The sequence below is a fragment of the Peromyscus maniculatus genome, chromosome 9 (assembly GCF_049852395.1).
Source record: "Peromyscus maniculatus bairdii isolate BWxNUB_F1_BW_parent chromosome 9, HU_Pman_BW_mat_3.1, whole genome shotgun sequence".
NCBI classification, from domain to species: Eukaryota; Metazoa; Chordata; class Mammalia; order Rodentia; family Cricetidae; genus Peromyscus; species Peromyscus maniculatus.
The window spans coordinates 73,159,053-73,186,852 of NC_134860.1; the positions used below are offsets into that span (position 1 = coordinate 73,159,053).

The 27,800-nt window shown below is 44.6% G+C and overlaps 1 protein-coding gene across 7 annotated transcripts in view; it reads left to right on the forward strand.

The window, feature by feature from the left end:
* Lcp1 (lymphocyte cytosolic protein 1) overlaps nt 1-27,800 on the forward strand; it is a 95,005-nt gene that overhangs the window by 41,090 nt on the left and 26,115 nt on the right. For 6 of the 7 annotated variants that reach the window (XM_042285171.2, XM_076545379.1, XM_076545376.1 and 3 more), the window contains 7 exons: nt 17,064-17,149; nt 18,195-18,358; nt 18,871-19,000; nt 21,153-21,285; nt 23,365-23,446; nt 25,140-25,305; nt 27,313-27,455. In XM_042285171.2, the coding sequence (XP_042141105.1) occupies nt 17,086-17,149; nt 18,195-18,358; nt 18,871-19,000; nt 21,153-21,285; nt 23,365-23,446; nt 25,140-25,305; nt 27,313-27,455 (882 nt within the window). In that variant the 5' untranslated portion in view covers nt 17,064-17,085. Of the gene's footprint in view, nt 1-16,867; nt 16,963-17,063; nt 17,150-18,194; nt 18,359-18,870; nt 19,001-21,152; nt 21,286-23,364; nt 23,447-25,139; nt 25,306-27,312; nt 27,456-27,800 lie in introns of those variants that run through there. The other variant, XM_076545378.1, reaches the window with a different exon arrangement.

Sequence of the window (27,800 nt, forward strand, 5' to 3'; positions counted from 1 at the left end):
CTCACAGTACCAAATGGACATTGACTTCAAGAAACGTGAGAAAAATTACGCAGTGACTTTACTTAGCCTTCCGACAGAAATGACAACAGTCCATGGCTTTATTTTAAGTACGGTCACAGAAGTGCCACCCGCTGTCCCTACACAATATATTCCCTAGATAGGCCTTCATTTATGTCAGTGAACACAAGGACACATACCGGGAACTTAACTCAATCACTCTGTACTGTTCTTAGAAAATTCTCAAGTTACCTTTTCTTTTTTACGTAAAGAGTACAGGCCCCCTCTGCACACACAGAAGAGACAGCAATCAAATCTCAAAATAAGGCCATAGAAGACAAAATGAAGAAATTTCCTGGTGTAGCTCGAGTTTGAGAAGAGCTAAACCTTTTAAGGTCAGATTATAAAGTCATCAGATTTTATAACTGATGACAGGTCTTACAGCAGAATGATTTAGATGAATAAGTTTCTCCCCAGGATTCTTTTGGGGGGCAGGGCCAGGGTTGGTTGCTTCCCAGTTCACAGATATTCAGTGAAGTGACATTATTCAGTTAGTGTACTGAACAATGCAAACATAAAAGCGGAAGTTGGAGCCCATCAAAACAAAATCGCTAACTAGTCTGTCAGCTGACTAGGTGAGCTTCAAGTGTCCCTGACTTGCTAGGATGACAAGGCACTCTGACGTCAAAACTGGTGAGGTGGTAAGAAGTTGCCTCCTGACTAGATATCCGTCTCCTAGGGGAATCTTGCTCCAGCTGCTCAAGCGTGGTGTTCCCAGGTGGTGTCTCCCTGTTTTCCTCTGCTTCCTTCTGACTCAACTTCCTGTCTTCACCGCTGACTTCCTATTTTGGTTTGTCAATTTCCATCATTGCATCTGTCTTCCCATCAGTTGCATAACAGCTCCATCTTGTAAGAGATTGCAAGCACCGGAGGGAGGGGCAGCGAGGAGGGATCTCAGTTACCACCCTAATTAATAACAGCTAATGTACCCTCCTCGCTTAGAACTGGGCGTTTCTCTAAGGGCTTTGATTGTAAGAAAGCATCGGTCATCACTGCAGTCCTGTGAGGGGAGTACTGCCATCATCTCCATATTTGACAACAGATTTGTTCGTGCATGTATTTTGTTGAATTCTCTTTAATTGGAGGAGTGTTGTATCAACTGTTGGGTTTCAGAGACAGTCGCAGGAACAAACAACAAACTGTAGTGCGAGCATGTGCCGAAGCGCTAAAGTTGAGCTCAGATGGTTGTAAGTTCCCCCGAAGAAGAGCAGCTGTGGCGCGGCGGCTGCTTTTTTAAAGACTCTGCTGTTGCCCTCATCATCACCACGTGCTCAGTCCCGTGCACGTGACTAATTGGCGAATACCATGCACAGGCCATACAACGAGATCTCTTCCTTTAAAATCCCGGGAAAGTTCTTAGTCTTAGAAGTTAAGAATAACTTCAGTCAAGTGGCATTCACGTTTTTCTAGTGTGCTGACTGACAGTCACAAATAAATTAATTATTTGTATACCCGAGTGCATATATCTAGAATTACACAGTAATTGCCAAATGTAGGTGTTCTAAAGACTGGTTACACATGAAAGATCGTTGTAACTGTGCGTGGAAGAGCAGAAGTTGAAAGTGACCCACTTGGCGAGTTAAAATACGTGGTCCGCAGCTTCAGAGCCAGGTCTGTGACCAGTCTCACCAGTGCTACAAAGGCGGTGTCTCAAATATGGCCAGTGCCCCACCCCCCAGGAAGGAAAAGCTGTTGAATTGAGGAACCAGCAAAGCCATGGTCTGTGGTTGCAGCGTTGATTCTTAGTTTAGTTGAGCACAAGTTACAGGGACCCACCTTCCCCCCCACTCTCTCTCAATGAACTTGTATGGAAATCAGAGGTTGGGGCCTCCACAGTGAGGAAACTGAGGCATCACTTTCAGTCACCAGGTTGGTTATGCACGTGAATTGCAGTCACCAGGTTGGTTATTGTACAGGAATTGCAGTCACCAAGTTAGTTATTGTACAGGAATTGCAATCACCAGGTTAGTTATGTACATGAATTGCAGTCACCAAGTTAGTTATGCACAGGAATTGCAGTCACCAGGTTAGTTATTGTACAGGAATTGCAGTCACCAGGTTAGTTATTGTACAGGAATTGCAGTCACCAGGTTAGTTATTGTACAGGAATTGCAGTTACCAGGTTAGTTATTGTACAGGAATTGCAGTCACCAGGTTAGTTATGCACATAAATTGCAATCACCAGGTTAGTTATGCACATAAATTTCAGTCACCAGGTTAGTTATGCACATAAATTGCCGCCACCCAGGTGACTTGTTTTCAGTTTTTTCAGTCACCAGGTTAGTTATGCACATAAATTGCCGCCATCCAGGTGACTTGTTTTCAGTTTTTTCTCTGCTTACACTTTTCAGAGGGAAGTGGCCTAATGAAATAACTACCTGGTATTTAATAACCTGCATTTTGCTTCTTTATCCTAGCAGTCACCATTAGAATCTATCCAGGGTATGTCTCCAAATCAGTGAGGTGAGGAGCCACCTGAAAGTATTTGCCAATAAGCTGTGTATTGCCCTAGGTACCACTGCTCAGGCAGAATTCCCAGTAGCATGAGTCACTGTCCTGTTCACTGTAAGCGAACTCTCTAAAGTTGGGTCCTTTAGCTCCTTGGCAGCCTGGGCTCACAGTAGCTGAGCTGCCTGAAGGGAACATCTGAAATCCAAATGCTCTGAAAGTCAAAACTTTTTGGCTGCTGATATAACTAGGAAGTTTCAGATCCTGGAATATTTCAGATTTCAGGTGTTTGGATAGGTGCTGTGAAAATATCCCTAGGTCTGCAAAACTCTGGAGTCTGCAACACTCCTGGTCTTGGGTGTTTTGGATAAGGGATGTGTCATCTGTATTTCTATTCTATGAGAAGGGCAACTTAAGGGTGGAGAGGTCTGTTTTGACTCATCCTTCAGGGGTCACCATCCATCTGTGCGACAAAGGTTTGGAGACTGGAACCATTGTACCAGTGGAGCTGGGAATGTGCAGGTAGATTTATTCACTTTAAGATCTGGTAGGATCAGAGCCAAAGGTAAATACCACCTTCAAGCTCTACCCTAGTAGACTCACTTCATCTAGCCAGACCAGAGACCCAAAGTTTACACAGCCTCCCGAAACAGCATCACTATCTGGAAACGAATTGCTGAAACACACGGAGCCTGTGGGAAACATTTCAGACTCAAATCCTAACAGTTACCTTTGTCCCAGGGAGCACAAGAGTGATATAAATTCCTTATGGAGAAATTGAGGTAACAGGTACCAAGAGAACATAAGGGAGAAAATGTCTGTAGTCTTTCATTGATGAGTACCCTTCTTTATCCTCAAACTGAATTGAGCCATGCCATTTCCAATGGCTTGTAAACATTTTTTTTTTTTAATTTCCTCTTTGGGATGATGGAGGGTGGTGAGCACCATGGAAACTTTTTGGATGTCCTCCTGCCTCACTGTCTTTCGTGTAGAGAGTTTTCATCAAAACGTCACCAGTTCAGTTTCTTTCCTCTGACCACTGAGAATGACAGTTGGGACACTGCGGCTCTCTGTTGATGATCAAGGGCTTTTGACTGTGCTTTCAGGGCCTTGATTCTCTCTCCAAGTCTGTACAGATGTCTGTGTTTTAGAAACTTGTAAACATTTTACACATTTCCCAGGCAGAACTTGTAGTCTCTGTTCATGAAAAAGACAGGTACAGTGTGTACAATGTGTAGAAAGAGAGCACGTGGACACAGATTTGGATTCATATTCTGGCTTTGACCACATCGGACACTGAGAAATCTCTTGACTCTCTGAGGCCAGTTTCTTATCTGTAGATGGAAGCAGCTACTGTCTGTTTTCTGAGATGTCCTTGGATCCATTGTGTGCCGCCATTTTTCTGTATTGCATCTGTGGGTATAGCTACGTTGATCACCGCTACATTTGATAGGCATTTCAAATTTCTAAGCATTTGAAATACAGTTGCTATTTTATTTCCCCAAATAGCTATGTATAGTTGGTATTATTGTCTTTTTATTTCATAAGGCTTAGGGGGTGTTTCATAAGTGATTTATCCACAGGTCATAACAGTAGCTGAGAGAGTCAGATTCACAGTTACCTCTTCTATTTTAAGTGCATAATTTCTTAAAAGTGCAAACTATGGCCGGGCGGTGGTGGCACACGCCTTTAATCCCTTTAATCCCAGCACTTGGGAGGCAGAGGCAGGCAGATCTCTGTGAGTTCGAGGCCAGCCTGGGCTACCAAGTGAGTTCCAGGAAAGGCGCAAAGCTACACAGAGAAACCCTGTCTCGAAAAACCAAAAAAAAAAAAAAAAAAAAAAAAAAAAAAAAAAAAATGCAAACTATGTTTATTTAAACTATATTGTTGAGGACTGGAAAGATGGATCAGAGGTTAAAAGTACCTGCTGCTCTTGCAAGGGACCTAGATTCAGTTCCCAGCACCCACAAGACACTTTGTAACTCCAGTTCCAGGAAATCTGATGGCCTTCTCTGGCTTCCTCCTATACCAAGCATCACACGGTGTATACACATACATGCAGACATAAATACTCATACGCATTAGATAAAAATAAATCAGTCTTAAATAAGCCACATTGTAGTCAGGCATAGTGGTGCATGCCTATCATCCCAGCACTCAGAGCCTAAGGTTGGAGAATCAAGAGTCCACCCTAGTCTACATATTGAAACTCTGTATCCTCTACCATGACCAATAATAATAATAATAATAAGTCTTCAGTGTTCCTATTTGGAATTGAGCTTGAATGATTGTTCCTCATGCCACATCTTCTATCAGTTAGATATCCCAGCTGTGTGTTAGGTCTTCTGGTTTAGCAAGCAAATATGTGCTGGAGGGTTTATGACATAAAGTCAAAACTGTTTTGAAAGTATTAGACTACATTGTATAGCCACCAAAATTTCCCTCTTGTGGAACTTAAAATTTTGATGAAAGTAATGTCCCATCATTAACTGGTATTAGTAAATATTTGCCAACCACCTGTGACTTCTCCCTCTCTCCCTCCCTCTCTCTCTCTCTCTCTCTCTCTCTCTCTCTCTCTCTCTCTCTCTCTCTCTCTCTCTCTGTGTGTGTGTGTGTGTGTAATGGACCTTGTCATCAGAAAGTCTACAGGAACAGCTCCATTGAGCCCACTGAGAATGAGCTCACATTATTAAGAATATATTGAAGTTTCTGTTGCCATTGCTAATCTACAAATTCCGTCCCTGGTTTTCGGCTCAAACTAGAATATAGAAAGCACCCGGAGAGTTGGGGCGTGACCAAGCAGGGGGACCTGGAGTGCAGACCAACAGAACTTGTCCTAACACTTGGTGTCCCCAAGGGGAGGACCGTCAGGGGCCTTTAGCTCAGGTGCTCAAAGCGCTCTCACTTCTCATGGGTCATGGTGGGATGTGGTTGGGCTTTTCTTAACATTACTGTGTATTTTCCAGGTCTGGCCACACTTCCTCAACTGGTAGAAGGTACTTTCCACTGTCAGTATCTCAGGCAAGTCAGAGCTCAGACACCCTTAAAATACTGTTAGTTAATATCAGTGAGGGCAGCTTCTGGTACCACTGGCCAGGTCTGCACCATCCGTGGGACTCCTAAGACTGTGAGCTGGGAACTGGCGTAGAGCTAAAACAAGGCACGTACAGCTCTTTTAGAGACAGACCATGGTGTGAAACCTAGATTTACACCCACACAGCGCACTTGGCGTATACACAATCAAGTGTGACTTCCGGGTGTTAACTGTAATACTTTTTACACGTAGACTAGAAAGGAACTCCGCTCCCTAAGATGAGCTTGTAAAAGTTCTGATCTTTTAACGTCTACCCTTTCCTCCCACTCCCCGCTTGTTTCATTTACTGTGTATCTCAAGACTTGGGGATTTCTTCCCCCCGGCAAATCTTTAGGTTGTCAAATTTTCATCGATGGTTTTCCCCACAACTTGGTGGGACCAAACTAAGGTTTGGGCCAGTCTACTTCTCTCTTTCGGACTAGCAACTGACTCACTTCTCTGCCCTCGAGGGCCCCATTTTCCCACTTCTGGTTCCTTCTTCTCCCTGCAGGGTTTTCTCAGAGACCAGATTCTGAGGAGGAAGCAAGCACACACATCAACCAAGGAAATCGGTCTAGGTGGAAGCATTCTGTTACCTGCACTGAGCGGGTGGAGTTAGTGAGCATTGCCGTATAGCCTGGACCACTGACATTTCCCTCCTAGACAGAAGGGCCTCACACTCCCACACCTCCTTTTGGCGGGGTTCAGCATCCACCGTCCCTGACTTCAGCCATGCTGAGCCAGCAGCAGTCTATGTTCATTTTTTTTTTTTTGCTTGCATTTCGTTTTGCAGAGCAGTTTCCATCTTATTTACAGGAAACACCCCGTACGTAGTGAGTCCCTAAGACTTAGTTCCATATCGCCTTCCCCAGAAAGCCTTCCCTTTCTTTTCCTTACCCCATCTCTCTTTCCCATCCCTGCCCCTCCTGTCTCCCCCCTCTCATTTCCCTCTTACCATCTTGTCTCCTCCCATCCCCTTCCTCTACCTGGTCCCCTCTTCCCCCATTCCCAAGCAGAATCCCGGGCTTCCTTCTCTGGGGTCTCACAGCACCGCGATGACATCATTTTTAAACTACTCAGGACAGTGTAGCCTTTCACGTACACGGTGGTGACTCTCCTTCACTTGACTGTGTGTCCTCCCTGATGGCAGCTTGTATTTTTAGTACCCAAGACAAGACTCTGCTTCATAAAACAATAGTGAGGATAACCAAAGTTTGCAGGTCTCCCAAACACAGGACGCTTTCTCCACGGGAGCCATGGGGACACAGGCAGGAGGGACCGACCCTGGTGGTGGCCTTGCTCACTCATCCTAACACTTCCTTTAAGATGTAGAGGAACTTGAGAGAAGAGACATTTCGAGAGGTCTAGCCCTGAGTTTGTATGAGTTCAATCTAACACGACACTAGGACTTTGACCTTTTGGAGTTTCCTTTTGGGTCACCCTGAGGAAGAGCAGAGAACAGAAACAGGAATCCAGTAGCCAGGGCCCTTGGAAAAAGCAAGGAGCTTTCCCCAGTTCACAGCTACATGACCTGAAGCTGGTCACTTAACTTCAGTAATGCTCAGTGGCGAGACCTGAGCATCAGGATGCAGATAAAGCATCCGGCAAACATGAGCTGCTGTGTTATCATCCAGGTCCTTCCACGACGTTCAGCTGCAGTTTTCTCTGACTCTAAGTGACTAGGCCTCTCTAGAGGCTCTGGGCTAAAGAGCGCAGAAGAGAGGGGGAAGGCTGACTGGCCCTGGAGAACTCTCCTACTCATCGGTGGAGTCGAAACGTCTTAGTTCATTTCACGCCGCTGTGGCCACACGCCTGAGGCTGGGCAGCGTCTAAAAGCAGAGAGGTCTATTTCTTTGTTTTAGAGGCTGGGGAGTCCAAGGCTGAAGGGCTGCATCTAGTTAGTTCCTCTTGGTCATCCCATGGTAGCAGGCAGAAGGCGAGAAGGCACAGGCGAGGAAGGGTGAGTGCGGGTCAGCTCTCCTCTACGGGAAAGGAGCCCCCGCCATATTGTCAGTAACTGGCCAATGAGGACTCTGTGCCGAACTCCGTCATTAGCCCTCCCTCCAACGCCGCTACATTCCGGTTCGGTTTTAACACATGACGTTGGAGGATACATTTGAATCGTAGCACTAGGTGTCTTCCTCTCAGACTGTCTTTATTTCTCTCCAGGGGTGGAACAAAGTCTTCCTGTGACTCTAAGGAGTCCTCCTGGATGCTATCTATATTGGGTGGTGTGTGTCTTCCTTACTAAACAAGCTACGTCCTATTTTTGTATTCTCAGCATCTAACCCAGGCCCTGGGTGAGGCAGATATTTGGTGGATGTCAGCTGAAGGGATAACTGATTGATGAGTTTGCTTAGTGGGACACAATTTAGAATTGCCAGAGAATATAAAACCAGAGTTTTATAGCCCAGTTGATGATATGCAAATTACATTCAAGTAAACACTCCACTACATTCTGACTCTGTGATTTTTCTTTACATAAACTGTTGGCTACTTTTAGAGTTAAAGAAACATTGCAGAGATGTTATGAAGACTCCCCGTGTGCCCATCACTTAGTTTCCATGACTCTAAATAGATGGGCTTTTAAAAAATATTTTGTTTATATATATATATATATATATATATATATATATATATATATTGTTTTCTGGATGCTTTTTTGTTTGTTTGTCTTCTAAATGCTTTCTTCCAAATTGATTTTTAGTTGACACATGAAATAGTATGTATTTCTCATGTGCAACATAGGTTTTGAAATCCATATAGAAATTGTTAAATGAGTGTGTTACCTCATAGTTACTTTTTAATGCAGCCAACTCTTTCTGTCCACTTCTTCGCATTTTCAAGAACGAGGCATACTGCCATCCGCTATGGTCACCATGCTGCGCACCAGCTCCCCTGGGCTTATTCGTCCCTGCAATTGTGACGGTGTACTTGTTGGACCCACCACCAACCAGCCACTTCAGCCTCTGGTGGCTACTGCTTTACTCTCAACCTTTTAAAAATACTCTACATATTAGTGAGATGAGGAAGTACTTGTCTTGCTCTGCCTGTCTTCAGGGTCATCTATGTTCTTGCACTGACAGATTTCTTTCTTCCTATTTTTTTAAAAAGAGACCAAATTTCATTGTGCTTATACTACTTATCACATTTGTACAGCATTGTCTTTATCCAGTCATCAGTTAATGGGCATTTAAATTGTTTCCATTTCTTGGCTATTTTTTCCTTTGAGACAACACCTCACTATGTTGCCCAGGCTGGCCTTCGATTTACCATCCTCCTGCCTCAGCCTCCCAGGTACTAAACTTAGTGTATGCCACCATGCCTGGCATTTCTTGGCCATCAAGAACAGTGCTGCCGTAACATGGGGGATGCATATCTCTTAACCTAATGGGTCTTTTTGTCCTTTTGGTAAATACCCAGTAGTGGGGTATCTAGACCACATGATAGTTCCATTTTTAACCCCTTCAGCAATCTCCCTGCTCTTTATAACGGCTGTCCTACAACTTTGGTATTCTCACGTTCACTGGTTAAGGATGTTGGTACAAACTCAGAAGAAAAATCGCAAAGCCAATTAATTTAAAGGTTGGAACATAAACTCCTAAACCAGCATCTAAAAACAATAAGACATCTCCAGGGTGGGAGATTTATGAATTGAACCGCTCCTGTAGTTCCCTCTGAGATTAGCCCAAGAAAGGAGCAACTGTAATGGTATCAGAAAAGATTTAGGTTACAAGGCACGGATATGAGACACCAGAGAGGTGATAGAGTTTCCTTATTTGGGTCATTTTAAAGAAAATACTAGATGGCTCTCTTTCTGGGACAGTCTGTGCACTGTCTTGCCTAGAAGCTAGGAAGGAACTGGATCAGCTTGTCTTGAACTGTGTGTGTGTGATGCCATCCGGGAAAATAGGTCCCACAGGCCGCTTTGACAGCTCTCCTGCTCTCTCTGGGCAGCTGAGCAGGGGCCTCTGCCTGTGGTCCATGAGGAGATACATCTGGGACGATTCTGTGTGCTGATGAGGTAAGAGCAGGGACAGTGAGTGACTGGCCCCTGAGATCCAGGTCCCCTCCCCGACTCGCTCACATCTTAAGAGACACCTCTGGGGCACAGCCTGCTCCGGAGGGCACCCACACTGGTTGCCTCCACACCGGCTTCGTTTTTCTCTGCAAGCTTGCCTCTAATCTGCATGGCCCCCGGTCAGTCACTGAGTGGGATCTTGAAACTTTTCACGTAGAAGGGACTTCCTTTCTCAGTTTATGGATGAAGAAACCGAGGCCCAGAGAACGAGCTGGAGGTTGATGCTACACAGGAAGAAGGCAGGTCTACTCATGAGATCCTGGACAGAACGTTCCCTCACTTTCTGGCCGCTACTTGGATGAACTTACTCATTTAGTGAATTGTACGGGCTGGTTTGGGTATTTGATATTTTTATTTGTATTTCTGTATTTTGAGAAAGGGTGGTCCAGGCTGGCCTGGAACTCACCCTGTAACAAAGGCTGGCTTCAAACTCATGGAGATCTTCTTGCCTCAGTGTCCTGAGTGCTGGGCTTATCGGTCCATGTCCTGGCATGCTATTTTAGTTTTAGATAGGCCTCTGTGTTTATTACTCCTAGCTAGTCTTTCTTTTTCTCATTCTCAGTGATACGTGTTTAACCTTTTCACTCATTTGCTCATGAGCTCCAGAAAAACCTCATTGTGTTAACCATGTTGCATTACATTTACCATCATCTATGTGTTACATTCAAAACTTGACATTTAACTGTAGGCTTCATCAAACCCTAGTCTTTGGGTCCTCCCTTCCTCTACTTCTTCCTGCATCTGCCAGCAACCAGAGCAGAGCTTTGTACAGGAGCATCTCGGTGGGGTGAATGGTGTTTGGTATTCAGTGTATTGATAGCAGTGTATTGATAGATATCAATTCTTTCAACAAATGTATTTGGAATATCCTCAGCTTTCAGTGGGGAGAATCGTGGTCCTGAAAAGTCCTTGTGCTGGACTGCAAGATGAAAAGTAGGGTGGCTTTCCAAGAGGCTAGTGTCTTCCCTAGACTCTGATGCCTGTCTAGGTAAGGAGAGGTGGAGACACTAGGGTGTCCTCAAACTCCAGCCTGGCGTATCCCCCTTACCTCCAAAGCTTGGTTTGGGGACCTTGGTAGAGAACAGAGGTTTTGGTGATGTGCTGGGAAGGCTGGGTGAGGCAATGTGGTCTCTTGAGTTAGGGCTGGGATCTGTGTGCCTGGTTCTGTCCAGATGGCATCAGAAGCCCCTATGGCCAGCCTACGGAGGCTTTCAGAGCCCAGCAGGGGGAGCTGGTGAGAGTGCTGTGATCTGATTCCCAGTAGTGTTTACACAGGCCTCCTTTGTGTTCTTCCCTGAGGCCTTTAGGTTATAGGCTGCAGGGAAAGGATTCTGTGCCCTGGAGTAGCCTGCAGGGAACTGGTGCATTTGCAGAAAGAAAGAACAATTAAAAAAAAAAAAGTCAAATTCGAGGCTTAACTTGATAGAAGGATTTGTTAAAAGTCCCTCTAAGTGCCCATTTATATTTGGGGCCATTTGTAATTGAATTCTTTTTTTGTGGGGGAAACTGTGGTTGGGTATTTTGCCTGCATGGATGTCTGTGCACAAATTGTGTGCATGGTGCCTGTGGAAGTCAGAAGAGGGAGTTGCAGCCCCCAGAACTGGAGTCACAGACAGTTGTGGGTGCTGGAAATCAAAGCCGGGTGCTCTGCAAGACCAGCCAGTGCTCTTAACCACGGAGACATTTCTCCAACACTTATAATTGAGTTGTTTAAGAAAAGAAAAAAAAACCAGTCATTTTAAAACTGTATTTGCAGAGGCATCCTTTAGATGAAAGGTAGGCATACAGAATTGGTATCCAAGGACATAGTTGCTGTATCTTCTTCGTTAGCTGTCCTGAAAGTGTCCCTGTCAAACAGAAAGAGCAGGACCAAGCAAAAGCAAACTTTTTTTTTTCCAGTTTGAAACTACAGAGTGTTTTCTTTTGCCACTGAATCTTGTGACATTTTGCTTCATTCCTTAGTCATCTTAAGCTGACACCGAATCCGGTGCTGTCCGTGTGGCTCCGACGGCGTGTTTCTGATTATTCACAGTTCACGGAGGTGTCTGGGTGTTTTGTAGTTTTCCCTGTGGATGTCCTGAGGTTGCTGAGATGCAGCTGGAACTAAGCATCAGATGTCTACAGTTTTCCTGTAACTTCAGAGTCAAGTTGCAGGAAAAGTGGGACACGGTCAGAAGAGTTCCTTGGTCATGTGATACTGGGGGACAGATGCCCTCGGACTCTTGCAGGCTGATAACTGGTCGCCACTGTCCCTAACCTCAACACCGATGAACCCAGAGTAGCCTGTGAGTATCAGGACAGGCCACTCGCCCCTCTTCCTGCTGTTTTCATGATCAGTTCTGAAACTGAGAGATTTCTGCTCCCAAGTGTATGCTCACTTAGAGGAACTGTTTTCTTCCGTAAATCCCTCAGCACTGTGTTCTGTGGTAAACCCCCACAAATGGCTTCTACATGCAGACGTCAGGAAACTTGAGTCAAATCCTTTGGTAACAACTCATTCTCAGAATCACTGGCCATGACCCACCTGGGGAGCACAGTGTATCTGCAAGCAGAGACACAAACCAGGCCATCTTTAAAGAAGGAGCAGACCCTGCCGCTTTTGCGGCTTGAGAGTTACTTGAGCTAAAGGATAGTCTTAAACATTAAAAAAAAAAAAAGAAAGAAAGGAAGAAAATGAAAAACCAGTGATCTCTTTAGCCAAATGTCTTGGGATTCTGCAGCGATTGATCTAAAGAGCTGAAACGCTCACAGGAAGACTAGCAGCCGGACGTGACCCAGATAAATGATTTGAGATTTGTCTTCTTAGATCTGATCTGGGTAGTGATTCATAAATGAAGTTCCTGAACTGACTGCTGATTAAAATGGTTCCTGGCAGGACACCATTAGATGACGCAGTCATTAGAAAGGGACATGTGGGCCGCTGAGATGCCTCAGCAGGTAAAGGTGCTTTAGGCTCAGTCTCCCTACCTGGGTTAGACCCCTGGGTCCCACGTAGCAGAAGGACAGCAATGACTCCTTCAGGATGTCCTCTGGCCCCTACATGTTCGACGTGGCACACCTACACCCACACACATACACCTCCGCCACCACACTAAATAAAATGCAGTTAAATGTTTTACCGAAAGGGAGGGCGGTGGTGGTGGAGGTGGGGGGGGGGCGGTTGGGGATACAGCTCAGTGGTAGAATGCATGATTAACATATATAAACCCTAGCACCAAAAAGAAATTAATCATTTGGGCCGTACTCAGTGCAGGGTCTGTAAAAGCTGAGTTGAAAAGCTTTTTCATTCATGGCCTGGAAGACACATGCATGATTTCTTCAGTCGCCCTTTTGGGCTCCAGATGCCAGAGCATGACCCATTACTGCTGCCTCTACGGTGCTAGTTTGCAAAGTGACAACTCCCCTAGGGACCTGCCTAATAGGTGATAAGACGTCCCACCCCTTCAAGTGTGCACGAATAAAAATGGGCACAGTCCCCTCAGGCAAACACACCAACTATGTAAAACATCTAAACTTAGAGGCTACCGCAGCGATGGCCTTCTTAGATGTGGCTGGTCTGCAGGTTCTTACATTAATCACGCCCTGCCCACTGTGGGGAAGCACTGTCTTTTGTACTCTCCACTCAGCTCACTTCGTTGAAGGGCCTCCTCTCAGTCAAGGACTTCGCTTATCCTTTTAGAGGTAGCTTCCCCCTCTCTCCTCTTCTCTGCATTGGGAACACCAGGCAGGCATGGCCTTTGAGCATCTGCACAGAGAAAGCATTTCCCGTGGTTATATGTCAGTTTTCTCAGGTATACATCAGGACACTGTAATCACCCTCTGATGCTCCCCTGTCTCTAATAGTGGGGTTGTGCTCCTAGGTCCTGCTGCTCAGTGTGAAGGGAAAAGAGACAAGGGAATCTGCTCAAGTCTGGGCCCTACAACAGCCTGCAGTGGTCACGGCGACTTCAGCTGTCAACACTAACCTCCCTCTCAATCCACTTTGTACCCTGCATAAACCCACTTTTCTTTTTTTGAAGCCATGGGGCCACTGAGATGAGCATTTTTAACATGAAGTTGTTCTCACTGTTTACATCTCCAAGTTTATCCTCTCACTTATAAGCCTCCCATGAGAACATTATTAGGTGTTATAGTAGGTGTTTGTTCGTGACCAACATGCTGTGTTTTAAGATAACCAATATTTCCTTTTAAGGTCTGAGTTTGGATGAGCCATGCAATCTGGGGAGACATGCGTTATTTATGCTAAAATATTTTTACTTTGCTATACCATGATTTTTAGAGATTTTTTTTTTAGATTTTCTTTTTTAATCCAATGCTATAATTCTTCTGTTGCTTCTATGGCTCTGTTCTTTAAAAATTATTTATATTTTTATTTATGCATATGTGTGTTCCTGCATGAGTTGGTGTGCACCACATTTGTACAGGTGAGGCCAGAGGACATTGGGTGTCCTGGAGTTGGAGTTATAGGTGTTGGTGAACTACCTGATGTGGGTGCTGGAGACTGAATCCAGGTCCTCTGCGAGAGTAACACATACTCTTAACTGTTAAGCTAGCTCTCCATTTCCCTTGGTTCTGTTTTAGCACAATGCAATCTCATTCCTATTTTTACTTAAACGTCTCAGGAGTCTCTTACAGTGTTCAATAAATTGACACTCTTCTGCACAAACATAGGGCCAGGCTTGGATTCCACGATCTGTTTACTTGCCACATGCTTAGTATCTGTGCCATGCTTTTCGGTAACTAACTGGGTCATGCTTCACTTGCAATAAAGAGCAGGACCTGGCTCATAGTAGGCGTTGTAAAATATGTGCCGAATGTAAGAACCTATCTCATCCCATGAACACGATGAACACCCATGAACCAAGTATAAGGTGTCTAACAAGTGTGGCCTGCCAGCTGCATAGAGCCAGGCCAGCTGTGACATCCAGGAATTGCTCCAGTGTGATGGGGAGACCCTGCTATGAACGTGTGTGTATGTGTGTGTGCGCGCACACACACACACACACACACACACACACACACACACACACGCACGCACGCACGCGCGCACACCCACAGTGTTGGTAAAAAGGAGAGCCAAGCCACCTCAGTCACAATCATTTAGTAAAGTCACAGCAACTGTCCTGTAACACAACTGTCCTGTAACAACAGCCTCGATTGCGTAACACAAAGAAGTGCCAGCTTCCTCTTCTGCAATTCCCAGACAGGCCCACAAGGTTGAAGTTCAAATCTCCTGCGAGCTGGCTAGTTGAGATACTTAATGAGTGATTGATTGCTGAGCAATGAGCAAGTGGAGAGAATGAGTGTCTACCAGGAGTGTGAAGGTGCGGAGCCTAGGTAGAAAGCAGGAGGAACTGAGAGCTGGGATGTTGCTGAGCTTAGCTTGTGCACTCTACAAAATGGAAAACCTCATGCTAATGTACGCCGTATGGTAGTTACTGCACCCCACAAATGCCCTCTTCTTAATGCCTGGTAAGGATTTTGCTACGAGCCCGCAGCTGTTTTAGCGTTAGCTTGTAGAGAACTGGTTTGATTTTTCAGCCACTTGTAGCAAAGGAGACAGGTTTTAGGCATCCGTTAACCGCTGAAGTTCCTCACTGCGTCCTCTTGCCACATGCATCTCGGTTTACTCTCCCTGGACTTGGAGATACTTGGTTCAAATGAGTTTTGGAAAAAGTGATTGTAAGAGGAGGGATGGAGATGGAGGGGGGATGGAGGGAAGGTGGCCTCAGGTCACTGGTATAGTCCCCTAGATGCATAAGGTGACAAGGAGATAAGAACACTGGGGTAGGGGACACTCTGATCTTCTCAGAAGACACTCTCGGGGTCTTAGTTTTATTTGTTTACTTTTGTGGTCTTTGGGTGCTTGTTTATTTTCTTTTACATGTAAGAATTTTGTTAACAAAAGATTGCCTAGGGTACAAAAGCTTGAAGCCACTGTCACTGCATGCCACTGCACGTCACCGCATGTCACTGCATGTCATTACATGTCACTGCATGTCATTGCGTGGCTGGGAAGTTCCACTCATATTGGTGGATAATGGCTGCAGATCTTTCAAAGCTGAGCGTGGTGTAGTTTGACCTGTAGGCTTTGGTGTTAAAACGTTTGCTTTTTTGTGTGTGAGTTATCATCGAGAACAAATACAGCTCCACAGAACGACGTGAAAAATAAAAAAATAAAAAGTCGGTTTAAAATATCCTTCCCACAAATTTAAGACACTTTAAGATAGGTGATTTTGTTACAATGGTCAAAATGAAACTGTAGTTAGGAACATCTCATCTGCCGACTTCTCACACCATTTACAACCTCCCCGGCAGGAAACCCAGCTGGCTTCCAAGGGCTCCCGTTGATGTACATTGACATGTGTGGGTTACCAAGGGGCTCGGGAAAGACATCTGTTTTTTGTTTCATTCTCTTTCTTCCCACTAGAGGGCAGCAATGATGCGCAGGGATAGCCAGTTGCTCAGCAAGCTTTTCTGAGAAAACACGTAAAATGTGCTTCAGATTTTCATATATGAATTCTTAGAAGGTCACCTCCTTCCTTAATCCTTGACTATGTATGGTCAAAGTTACGCATAGAACTCTTTGAATTTGTGAAGCATCTCTGTTGGCTTGGCCAATAGGTCATGATGATGTTTACAAAGATACGTAAAAGTTAAATGTTTTCATTGTTTATCTCTATGTGACAAATTACTCCAAAATATAGTAACCTTACCACCTCTTTCTCTTTTCTTTCTTTTTTTTCTTGTTTTTTTTCGAGACAGGGTTTCTCTGTGTAGCTTTGCGCCTTTCCTGAAACTCACTTGGTAGCTCAGGCTGGCTTCAAACTCACAGAGATCCGCCTGACTCTGCCTCCTGAGTGCTGGGATTAAAGGCGTGAGCCACCACTGCCCGGCTCTTTCTCTGTTCTTTGTAGTGTTGGCTCAGAGTTCAAATGGGCCAGAAGGTCCACAGCTGGCCAGCTGCTGGGTGAACCCTGTAGCTAGGAGTTCATGAGGGGCTGGTATGTAGCTCTCCTTCACTGGCTTCCTTATGAGAACAGGAGGAAGGATGGGTAGCCCAAGAATGAACATTTCAAAGTAAAAGAGGTGGAAATTCCCAGTCCTGGGCATCCCTTCCACCATCCTCTGCTGGTCACAGAAATCCTGAAGTCAGCCCCAATGCAAGGGCTAAAAATAAGCACTTCCTCATCCTGTGAGAAGCAGTCTCCATGCAGGGAGGGAAGAAATTGTAGACAGCTGTCTTTGAGGACCCCACACGGGAGGCTGGGACATTTTGAAGGATGGCTACAGGTCACGGAGGGTGAGGAAGAGCGTGTCTCCCTCAAATGAACAGGATCCGTTCTGAAGACGTCGTAAGAACTGAGATGCACGGTGCTCACTCCTAGGTCCTCTCTCTCCTAGGTCTGTCACTTGAGCAGTGAAAATGGCCAGAGGATCGGTGTCCGATGAAGAAATGATGGAGCTCAGAGAGGCCTTTGCCAAAGTTGGTGAGTGGACCTGGAACCCCCTGGTACCAGTCTCTGCCGAGCTGCTCCATGAACTGGTTAAAGCAGAGGGTCCCCAACCCTCTCACAGCAGTCACCCAAGGCCGCCGGAAAACACAGATATTAATATTGCGATTATAGCATAATAATAGCAAAATTACAGTTAAGAAGCAGCAACGGAAGTGATTTTATGGCTGGGGGTCACCACAGCATGAGGAACTCTATTAAAGGGTCGCAGCATTAGGAAGGCTGATGACCCAGGAGAGCTGATTTCTGAAAGATGTGCTTGAGAAAAACACTTCCTTCCTAGTTAGAGTGGGGGACCTGGACTCTGGCCTTTCCTGCGGATGTTCCCTTCCCTTCATTGTTTACATTTTGCCTGCTCTCATTTGGGGTCCTTTATTTTAATATTCTTTTACTCCTTATCGTCAGTTTGTGGTTCACTTCTTAGTTTCTGTAAGAACTCCTAACGATTGCAGAAGGGGCTAGAGAGATGGCTCAGCCAGGAAAGTGTTGGCCACTCACACGCGAGGACCCAAGTTCGATCCCCAGCTCCCACACACAATGCTTGGCATGGCGGCAGTGGCGTGTATTCCTAGCCCTGGGAAGGCAGAGACAGGTGAATCCCTGGGCCTCGCTGGCCATCTACTCTAGCCAGCTGGTGAGCTCCAGCTTCCGTAGAACTCTGTCTTGAAAAACAAGATGGCTCCTGAGGAACAACACCCAATGCTGCCCTCTGACCTCCACATGCATGTGTGCACTCACACACACACACACATGAACTTGCATACACACCCTTTTATGTGTGCATTCATGTGTGAGTTTCTAAATATCATGTTTCTGAAACCTCTGCTTTGAAGTTATGAGTCTTCTACCGTGGTTGTTGGAAGCGATGTGATTGTCTAGATCCGATAGCAATCCACTGGGGCTCCTGGCAGATTTTTGCCTCTATCTGGGTCAGGCTGAAACCCAGGACTGGTCCTCTCCCTCCAGCCCTACCTGTCATTTGGTATTCTCCCCAAAGCCTCACTGTATCTTTGTGTTACAGATACCGATGGCAACGGATACATCAGCTGCAATGAGCTGAATGACTTGTTCAAGGCTGCCTGCCTGCCTCTGCCTGGGTACCGAGTGAGAGAAATCACCGAAAACCTGATGGCCACGGGTGATCTGGACCAAGATGGAAAGATCAGCTTTGATGAGTTTATCAAGGTGAGCATGATACTGAATCCAAGGTGATACATTCGAAACTTGAACTCAGTGTCAACAAATATCCAGAGTGACGACCCTTTCCTTCCTGGTTCGTTGTAGTCTTACCCTTGTGCTTTTCTTGACTATAGCTTGCATTTTTAAAAATGCCTTAATCTAGCAGGGTGTGGTAGCCCACTTCTGTAATCCCTACACTTGGAACATAAGACAGGAGGATTTGCTTTGATTTCAAGGGTAGCCAGGGCCACATAGTGAGTACCAGGCCAGCCTAAACTGCATACCAAGACCCTGTCCAAAAAAAAAAAAATTAGCTGGGCAGTGGTGGTGCATGCCTTTAAATCCCAGCACTTGAGAGGCAGAGGCAGGTGGATCTCTGTGAGTTCGAGGCCAGCCTGATCTACAGAGTGAGTTCAGGACAGCCAAGGCTGTTACAAAGAAAAACCCTATCTCAAAAACAAACAGCAAACAAATAAACAAATAAAACCAAATGAACCAAAAATATTACATTTTTGCAGGTCTTCCATGGTCTGAAAAGCACCGAGGTTGCCAAGACCTTCCGGAAAGCTATCAACAAAAAGGAAGGGATCTGTGCCATTGGCGGCACCTCGGAGCAATCCAGCGTTGGCACCCAGCATTCCTATTCAGGTAAGCTGTGCTGATGGGTGAGGAGCAGAGGCAGAGCCGGGGAGAGTTGAGATTGGAGGAGGATAAAATGAGGAGAGAGGACCCAGGGTTTCTGGGGTTCCAGAGTCAATTTTGGTATGCAAACCAGAGAGATAAAAGCCAAGAAGCACCACACCTAGGTGGATAAAAACTATCTTCCCACGTGGATAAAAACTATCTTCCCACGTGGGAGTGGGCCAGAGCCAGGCACAGGACACAGGAGTCCCAAGCCCCGGGGAACTTCCTGTACTGAGTGATCTCATTTACATTTCAAGTATGCTTTGAAAGCTGCCAAAATTCCTTTAAACATCTCGTGGGCAAAATGAGCCCTTTGAGTCACGGTCTTCAGTATAATGATTATTCTTAACGCCTGCTGAGTGGTCAAGAACTATTGATTGGAAAGAGAAGCTTTCTATTTTTTCTAAAGGCTGACACGAAGCAGCCTTAATGAAGCTTCTGATATCCCAAATGGTGCAGTTACTCAACATTTTCCAAACTTTAGTTTTCCAAAAGATGGTTCAATATTAAAGATAAGTTTATAGATAAGCATTGCTTGCAGTTGAGGAGACAAAGTTGAGCTTTTTTTTTTTAGTTAAAAATATATTTTATTATTTCTTTGGGAATTTTATGTGATGTATTTTGAACATACACACCTCTCCCCCTACTCCTTCCATCCTTTCCCACTCTAGTTTAAGATTTCTTCCTTTTCCCTTTGTCCATTGAGTCCCATCTGTGTTGCCCGGTTAGTCTTGGGCGTAGGCCCTGCCCTGGTATGTGGTTGTCCCATCATTATAGAAAATGGACTCTCCCTCCCCTTGGACAGCGGTGGGATTTCATGGCCACATTCCCCCCTCTATGCTGGGATTTTGTCTGGCTGCTGCTTGCTCAGGTCTTGTGCCTGCCGTCATAATCACCGTGTGTTCATGTGTGCAGCTGCCCTGTTCTGTCTGGTATACACTGACTGTTTCCTCGATGTTAGCAACCAACCACCTGGGGCTCTTGCGATCTTTCCAGCCCTCTTCTGAGAGGATCCTGCGCCTTGAGGGTAGGGGGTGATCTGTATGTCCTGTTTAGGGCGGAATATTCCACAGTGTCCGATTCTCTGCAAGCTGACTGGTTAGGAGTCTCCACGTTGTCATCCACTGCCAGCTTCTCTTAGGACTGACAGATGCTCTAATCTGTGGGTGTGGTGATATGTCCTAAGACTCAGTTTCATACCATGTCCATTTAGCAGAATAAGAATGTGTTCTCTCCTAGAGCCTGGGGCCTAACCAGCCGCGGGTTCCTGGCCCCTGGAACAGTGCCAGGTGTGGGTCCTCATGAAGTGGGTCTTAGATCCAAGTTTTCAGAAGTGGTTGGTGACTCCCCTCACATTCATGCCGCTCTCACGCCAGTGGGTCTGCCTTATCAGGCCAGCTGCCGTGGTAGCTTGCAGGATTCTGAACGTGCTCAGTCTTATCTAGCCCTGTATTCTCAAATCTAGGAACTTTTCAAGCCTTTACCGTGTAAACTGCATCACGAATCTTCAGGATAACAACTCACTATACAGTCTTTACCAAGTTCCAGCAATTCAAAATTCCTCTGAGAGACACTTGTGTTTTCATTGGCAAACAGTTGTGAAACGTGGGACTAGGGAAGAAGGCAGAGCATCAGGTTTTACTAAGACTTTTAAGATGAGCTTTGCTTGTAGGAAGGAAGAATTCTATCACAGGGGATTTCATTTCCTCGTCATTTTATTATAACTGTAAAAAAGCCCAATGATACTGCAGTGACATACAACATTTAAATTAGTGGGCTACCCAGGCAGGATCTTGAGTTTTCTCCTGTAAATATCAAACCACATTTATATTTAAGTTACGTCCACACAAAATATTTTATTATTTATAATTATACAAATATAATGTGCATTTTTTTATTCTGTTCTAAATCTTTAATTGTATCTTTATTACTAGATTCAGTGCCCGCTTCTTAAGGGATCCCTGATTTTTTAAAACTAGTAAATCCAAGGTGATGAGATGGTAGCTTGGGTAGCCTTGCAGTATTACTCTTGGGCATGAGAATGTGAGGTCCATGTGGGTAATGTCTTTATCTGGTTTTCATATTGCATGTAAGTCACTTCAATCTTTATTTGTAGAGGAAGAAAAGTATGCCTTCGTCAACTGGATAAACAAAGCCCTGGAGAATGACCCCGACTGCCGACATGTCATCCCCATGAACCCGAACACTGATGACCTCTTCAATGCTGTGGGGGATGGCATAGTGCTTTGGTAAATGAAGGTTCCTTCTTGATTTCCATAGACCTCCCACCCACCGCCCTTTTTTTTTTTTTGAAGTATCAGTAGCTGAGTGTGTTTACTGTAGGTCATTCTTTTGATGCTTACATGTGTGGGGTACTTTTACGGACTCTACTTGACAGGGTAGGAGAGCTAACTAACTTCAGAAGCTAACTGTAGTGCAATCCGTAAAGCTGCTGTTGTTTCCATGGAGAGAAGAGACACAAAGTATAAAGATGAGCTTGAACATAAACCAAGACCCAGTGATTCCAGGCCAGAGCAGTTACTTTTGGGGGGACTGTGTCATTCTGCTTCATCTGAGCATGGCCTGCCCTGGATAGACTGGAGAAGGGAGACCGAGCAGTGGAAGTTTGTTTAAAATATATGTGAATGTGCACATATAGACACTTAAACATGTGCACACACATGACAAAGTTATGAAAATATATGTTGAAAAGTGTGTACAAAAGATAGTTGATTAAAAAAAGATTTCTCACTAAAAGGAAATAGTCACTCACATTTTCCAATTTTTTTTTTTATTTACTTTGTTGGGGGACTGTGAGATTGGTCAGTGGGTCAAGGCACCTTCCACCAAGCCTGATGACCCGAGTTCAACCCCCAGGAGGAAAGAACTGATTCCTGCAAGTTGTCCTCTGACTTCCACAAATGCACAGTGACACGTGCAGGCTCACACACATGCACGTAAATAAGTAAAAGTGTTTACACTTTCCTGGTTTTTTTTTTTTCCCTTCTGGATATATTTCCCTAGGGGGTCAAACTCAGGGCTTCCCACATGCTGGGCAAGAAGCCGGCACTGAATCTAGTAATAAAGATACAATTAAAGATTTAGAACAAAGTAAAAAAATGCACATTATATTTAGACCCACTGAGCCACACTTCCTTTTGCTCTTTTTGCCAACTTCAAGACAGGGTCTCAGGAAGGTGGCCAGGCTGGCCTCGAACCCGTTCCCTAGAGCAGACAGGCCTTGGACTCGGGATCCTCTTGCCTCAGCCTCCTGAGTAGCTGAGATTATGGGCCTGCACCATGAAGTCTGGCTTCCTTTTGGAGGTTGGATTTTCATTTCCTTTCTTTACATAAAATAGAGGTCACGCCGGGCGGTGGTGGCGCACGCCTTTAATCCCAGCACTCGGGAGGCAGAGCCAGGCGGATCTCTGTGAGTTCGAGGCCAGCCTGGACTACCAAGTGAGTCCCAGGAGAGGCACAAAGCTACACAGAGAAACCCTGTCTTGAAAAACAAAAAAAAAAAAAAAAAAAATAGAGGTCACTAAGATCTTTATTTTTTTTTTCCCTATTGAAGACTAAACAAACAGTAACCTGGACAAAATCAGTTTTTCATTAAACAACAATCATTTGCTTTAGATGTCTGATCATAGATACTTAAGTGAGAAAAACTTATTGCACATTGACCAAATGACTACAGAATGATAGGACAAGCCATTATATGTTTAGTTAAAGGTATTGATCAGATACCAAATGGGAATGTAGATTTAATATAAACCCAGAAATATATCAAGAGTCTCTTGCATAGTCGAGACAATTTACAAGGCTAAGAAAGTCATGGGGGATTTGCTTTAGCAACCCATCTAGAATTCAATGATGGTCTGAGGCATCAGTTCTCAACATGTGGGTCATGACCCCTGTGGGGTTGCATATCGGATAGTTACATTATGATTCATAACAGTAGCAAAATTACGAAGTTACAATGAAAATAATTGTATGGTTGGGGTCAGCACAACATGAGGAACTGTATCAAAGAGTCGCAGCATTAGGAAGGCTGAGAACCATTGCTCTATGGGAACCAGGGCACTTGAACAGCTTAGCTGAATGAATGAGGCCTTCACTTGTTAACTCACTGCCTCGTGATAGCTTCATGAACGTTGCCGGTTCCCACCGAGTCCAGATCTAACCACCGTGGCACAACTCATTCCCATTGTGGGTAAATAAGTGTTGCCGACATGTCCAGTGAAGGTCCTGCTAGAATTTAAATCCAATCCCACCGGACTCTGTTACTCAGAGGGCTGCTTTCTTTAACTTTATTGTTTCTCTTCCAGTAAAATGATCAACCTGTCAGTGCCAGACACAATCGATGAGAGGACAATCAACAAGAAGAAGCTCACACCCTTCACCATTCAGGTTTGTCTCTCCATTGCTAAGCAAGCCTGGTGCCGGCTGGGTGTGAATGGGCGCCCTCACTGCTGAGTCAGCTTTCCACACACACACGCAGCCTTCCTTCCCCACACAGAGGCCTTGGCTGATGGTTCGCACCACCCCTGGGTAGAAGGACACATTTCTGGCTTGTGTTTATTGGTGGAGCAGTCAAGAAAGGAGGCTGGGGTGTGTTGGTAGCTGGGTTTGTTTAGGCCACTTAAGAATAAACTTGGAGCTAGGCAGTGGTGGCGCACGCCTTTAATCCCAGCACTCAGGAGGCAGAGGCAGGTGGATCCTTGTGAGTTCAAGGCCAGCCTGGTCTACGGAGTGAGTCCAGGACTCTGTCTCAGGAAAAAAAAAAAAAAAAAAGAATAATAAACTTCACATTGGCTGTAATTGTAGCTCAATCTTTCCTTACCAAGTCACCTTTGAATTGATGCCGAATGTACAGCTTTAGCTGAAAAGACAAAACCTTCTAAGCAGGGAAAGGTTGAAAAACAGAAAATGCTCTGGAGGCCTCCATGGCGCTGCTGACACAACCAAGAGTGGAATAAATTCAGCCTGCTTCTACCCCTCCCCTTGTTGATTTGCTGATTAGCCGAATAGTCACCAGCAGGAAATATGCTATGTTTCTCTCTTAATGTTCCAATATTTTAACATCATTGTAATTCTCTAGCTCAGGAACCATGTCTAATGCCTTATATCATGAATAATCAGGTTATCTCCTGTTTGGACTTAAGCAACCCTAGCTCAGGAACCATGTTTAATGTCTTACATCATGAATAATCAGTTATCTCCTGTTTGGACTTAAGCAACGCTGTGTGCTTTTGAAATGGAAGTCTAACCAAGTTGGGAACAAGAATTGAACATACGAGAATGCACTTAACATTAGATTTCTTTATAATCTTGACTGTAATAGAAGCAGTATTTTTTATTCACTGTTTGGAATGGTTGGGAAGGACTTTCTGGTAGAGCTGGTTCTTAATGTATCTACATACAAAAAAGCTTCTCTACTCTGACATTGACCACCTTCCTTCATGGGTCCCAAAATGGGCCGTAAGATATCAACACCCCAACCATATGAGCTACAATAGATGCATGCATGGTTAGTGTAGCAACCTGGAACCTGCATACATGTGTGCAGATGCAAGTTTTCTAGTTGTCATGGATACTCAGTAACTTGTTCTGTTAAAAACTCATCCAAAGTCTTTTCCAGGAATTTGATTTATATAATTTTCTTTCCATGACGATAAATTTGCAAGTCAAAAGGCTGTTCTGTTGTTCTTTTTTATGACCCTAATTTACATAAACAATTGTCTTCTTAGCCATAGGCAGTGACAGGCCAATGACTTCCTCCAGCTAATGGAGGCTCTGAATAAATGGACTCCTTCAGAGCGCAAAACAGACAAACATAAGGCTCATTAATCTCATGCCAAAATGGGTCTTCCACACTGGGTACGGGTTTGATTGAGTAGGCCACTGCATAAGCTCGGTGTGTAGGTTATTAGGTCTTTCCTCATTATTATTTGACTGCTTTTTCTCAGTGTTAAAACTAGTGAAGACCTTCCCTGGGGTCTGTGAACATTCCAGAAGGACAACACCACTGTTGTTGCTAATCAATAATCATTTGGCATTGGCAAAGTGAAGGAATCAAGCTTGCATACTTTTTCTCCTTTAGGAAAACTTGAACTTGGCTCTGAACTCTGCCTCAGCCATTGGGTGCCATGTGGTTAACATAGGGGCTGAGGACCTGAAGGAGGGGAAGCCTTATTTGGTCCTGGGCCTTTTGTGGCAAGTTATCAAGATTGGGCTGTTTGCCGACATTGAGCTCAGCAGAAATGAAGGTAAGAGAAAGTCTGAAGCGCTGTCAATGGCAGGGCTTCCTAACATTGTCTGTGTTGGTGACTGGGGAGAGACATCAGGCATTCTCTGGCTGAGAAAACCACTCACTTATCTTGAGTCCATGGAATTAAAGGAACAGATGCTGTCCATGCAAACCAGGCATTTCAAATGACAGTGCAAAGGCTTGTGGAGAGCACAGACTAACAGTAGTGCTTAGTGTGGAATATGTAGCTTGGCCTGACTGGAGCCTCAACCTTAGTGGCTGCTTCACAGCCCAAATGGTCTACAGGAGCTCCACAGTAGACAGAATGAGTTTTAATGCATATTTATTTTAAGAGTAATCACATTCAAATACTTAGCAAATGCACCAGGTTGGGAGAAATTGGTCTATTTCTTATTGACTGTCAAGGAAGCTGTAGGTTGCATTTATACAGGGTGGATGAGTCTCGAGACCGAATGTAAACAAGAATGCTAAGTCAATCATACTGTAGCATGTGTTGGTAATTTGCCAAAAGTGAATTTTAGATATTGTTACCACCCAAAGAAAAGGGAACAAAGTAACTGTGTAAATTGATGGGGCATTAATTTGCTTGATTAGAGTAATCATATCACTGTGTCTAATGATCAGTACATGAAAACGCCATATTATATACCTTAAATATATACAATAAATTTAGAAAATATCAGAAAATCACTTGTAGAGTTTTGAAATTCTGAACTAAAGCCAGGCCTGATGGCACTGACCTACAGTCCCAGCTACTTGGGAGGCTGTGGCAGGAAGATTACAAGCTCAACTCCTGTCTAGATTTTAGAGTGAATTCAAGACCAACTTGGGAAATTAAATGAGACCATGATTATTTGCACAAGGGCATAGGTTCAACCCCCACCACACCCCTTGCCCCAGTGCTGGGGAATAAAAAAGAAAGGGAGAAATTTTCAACAATGTATATAAGCAATGATAGCCCAGTTGAATTGACTGGCATGTACCTTGACAAATGCCACACAAATCACATTACCTTTCAAAAATTTCAGATACTGTTCCCACCACTCTGAAATCTATAGCTAAATTATAATCTTCAGTTATACATATTTAATTTTTAAAAGTTTATTTATTTTATGCATGTCAGTGTTTTGTATGTATATATACTACATGCATGCCTGGTGTCTCCGGAGACCAGAAGAGGGTGTTGGGTCCCCTGGGACTGAAGTTACAGATGGTTGTGAGTCATCATGTGGGTGCTGGGTCCTGGATCCTGTGGAAGAGCAGCCAGGTTCTTAACTGCTGATCCATCTCTTCAGCTCCAACTATACCTATGTTTTAAGTCTATGTGTTCAAATTATAACAGACAGTGAAAATGTTGAGATATCACTTTAAAACCCAAATACTAAGCATTACATTTAAAAAACAAAAACAAAAATAGCAAATAGGAATCTTAAAACCCAAGAGAAAGAATATTGATTTGCAAAAATCGAATCAACTAAATTTAAACCCAGCCAAGCAAAAAATGTTTATCCATCTGGGGAAATGTAGAGGAAAGTTGGTTGCATTGTTGAATTGCTATAATTATACAGGTAAGCATTTGGACTATAAAACAGCAATGGGAATAGAAAAGAGAACATTGTCATGACTGCAAAATTGATCTCTTAAAAGCACAAAGTGTCACTGTGATATGAAGTGTGGTCCAAAAGACCCAACAGAGTACTTGCAGCAATCGCCATGGGCAACTTTGTGCTCTAACTAGTGTTCTTGGGCAAAGGCTTGAGATTCCTTGGTTCTTGTCTTTTCTAACTGAAAAATGGGGATAATAAGCTCACAATAATGCGTATCTTTTAGGAAGTATAAGTGAGTTACTTATTTCATGGGAAGGGCTATAAGACATTACTTCCAAAGGGATAATGCTGCTCTTTGCTCTTCCAACATGGCTCCATGCCAGGCATAACAAATGCCCCCGATATCCTTGTATTTATTTGGGTCATTTTATTGTTAATTCTTTTTTGTGCCTCTCCAGCTCTGATTGCTCTTCTGAGAGAAGGAGAGAGCCTAGAGGATTTGATGAAGTTGTCTCCTGAAGAACTACTGCTGAGGTGGGCTAACTACCACCTGGAAAACGCAGGGTGCACCAAAATCACCAACTTCAGCACCGACATCAAGGTAGGGAGCGCCTTTGAACAGCCTGCTACAATGGAGGGCATTTGCGGAGTCCTCAGAGAAAGGACAGATGCTGGGCCTTGCATCAGAGCAGCCTAGGCTTAATGTGGTTCTGTCTGGAGCCTCTCACCATCCCCCTAGGGTCAATCTGCAGCTCTAGTTCTGGGCCACACACACATCTGCCCAGAGCCCCCGTGAAGCTTCAAAAGGAGATGAGTCTCGCTTTGAATTTCAGTAGCAGGAAGTAGATCATCCAGAGCACATGGTGGTGCAAGGGCAAGGCTACTTTCAAGGTGAAGAGAGTATGTGTAGGGGCTGGAGAGATGGCTGTCAATCATGAGGACCAGA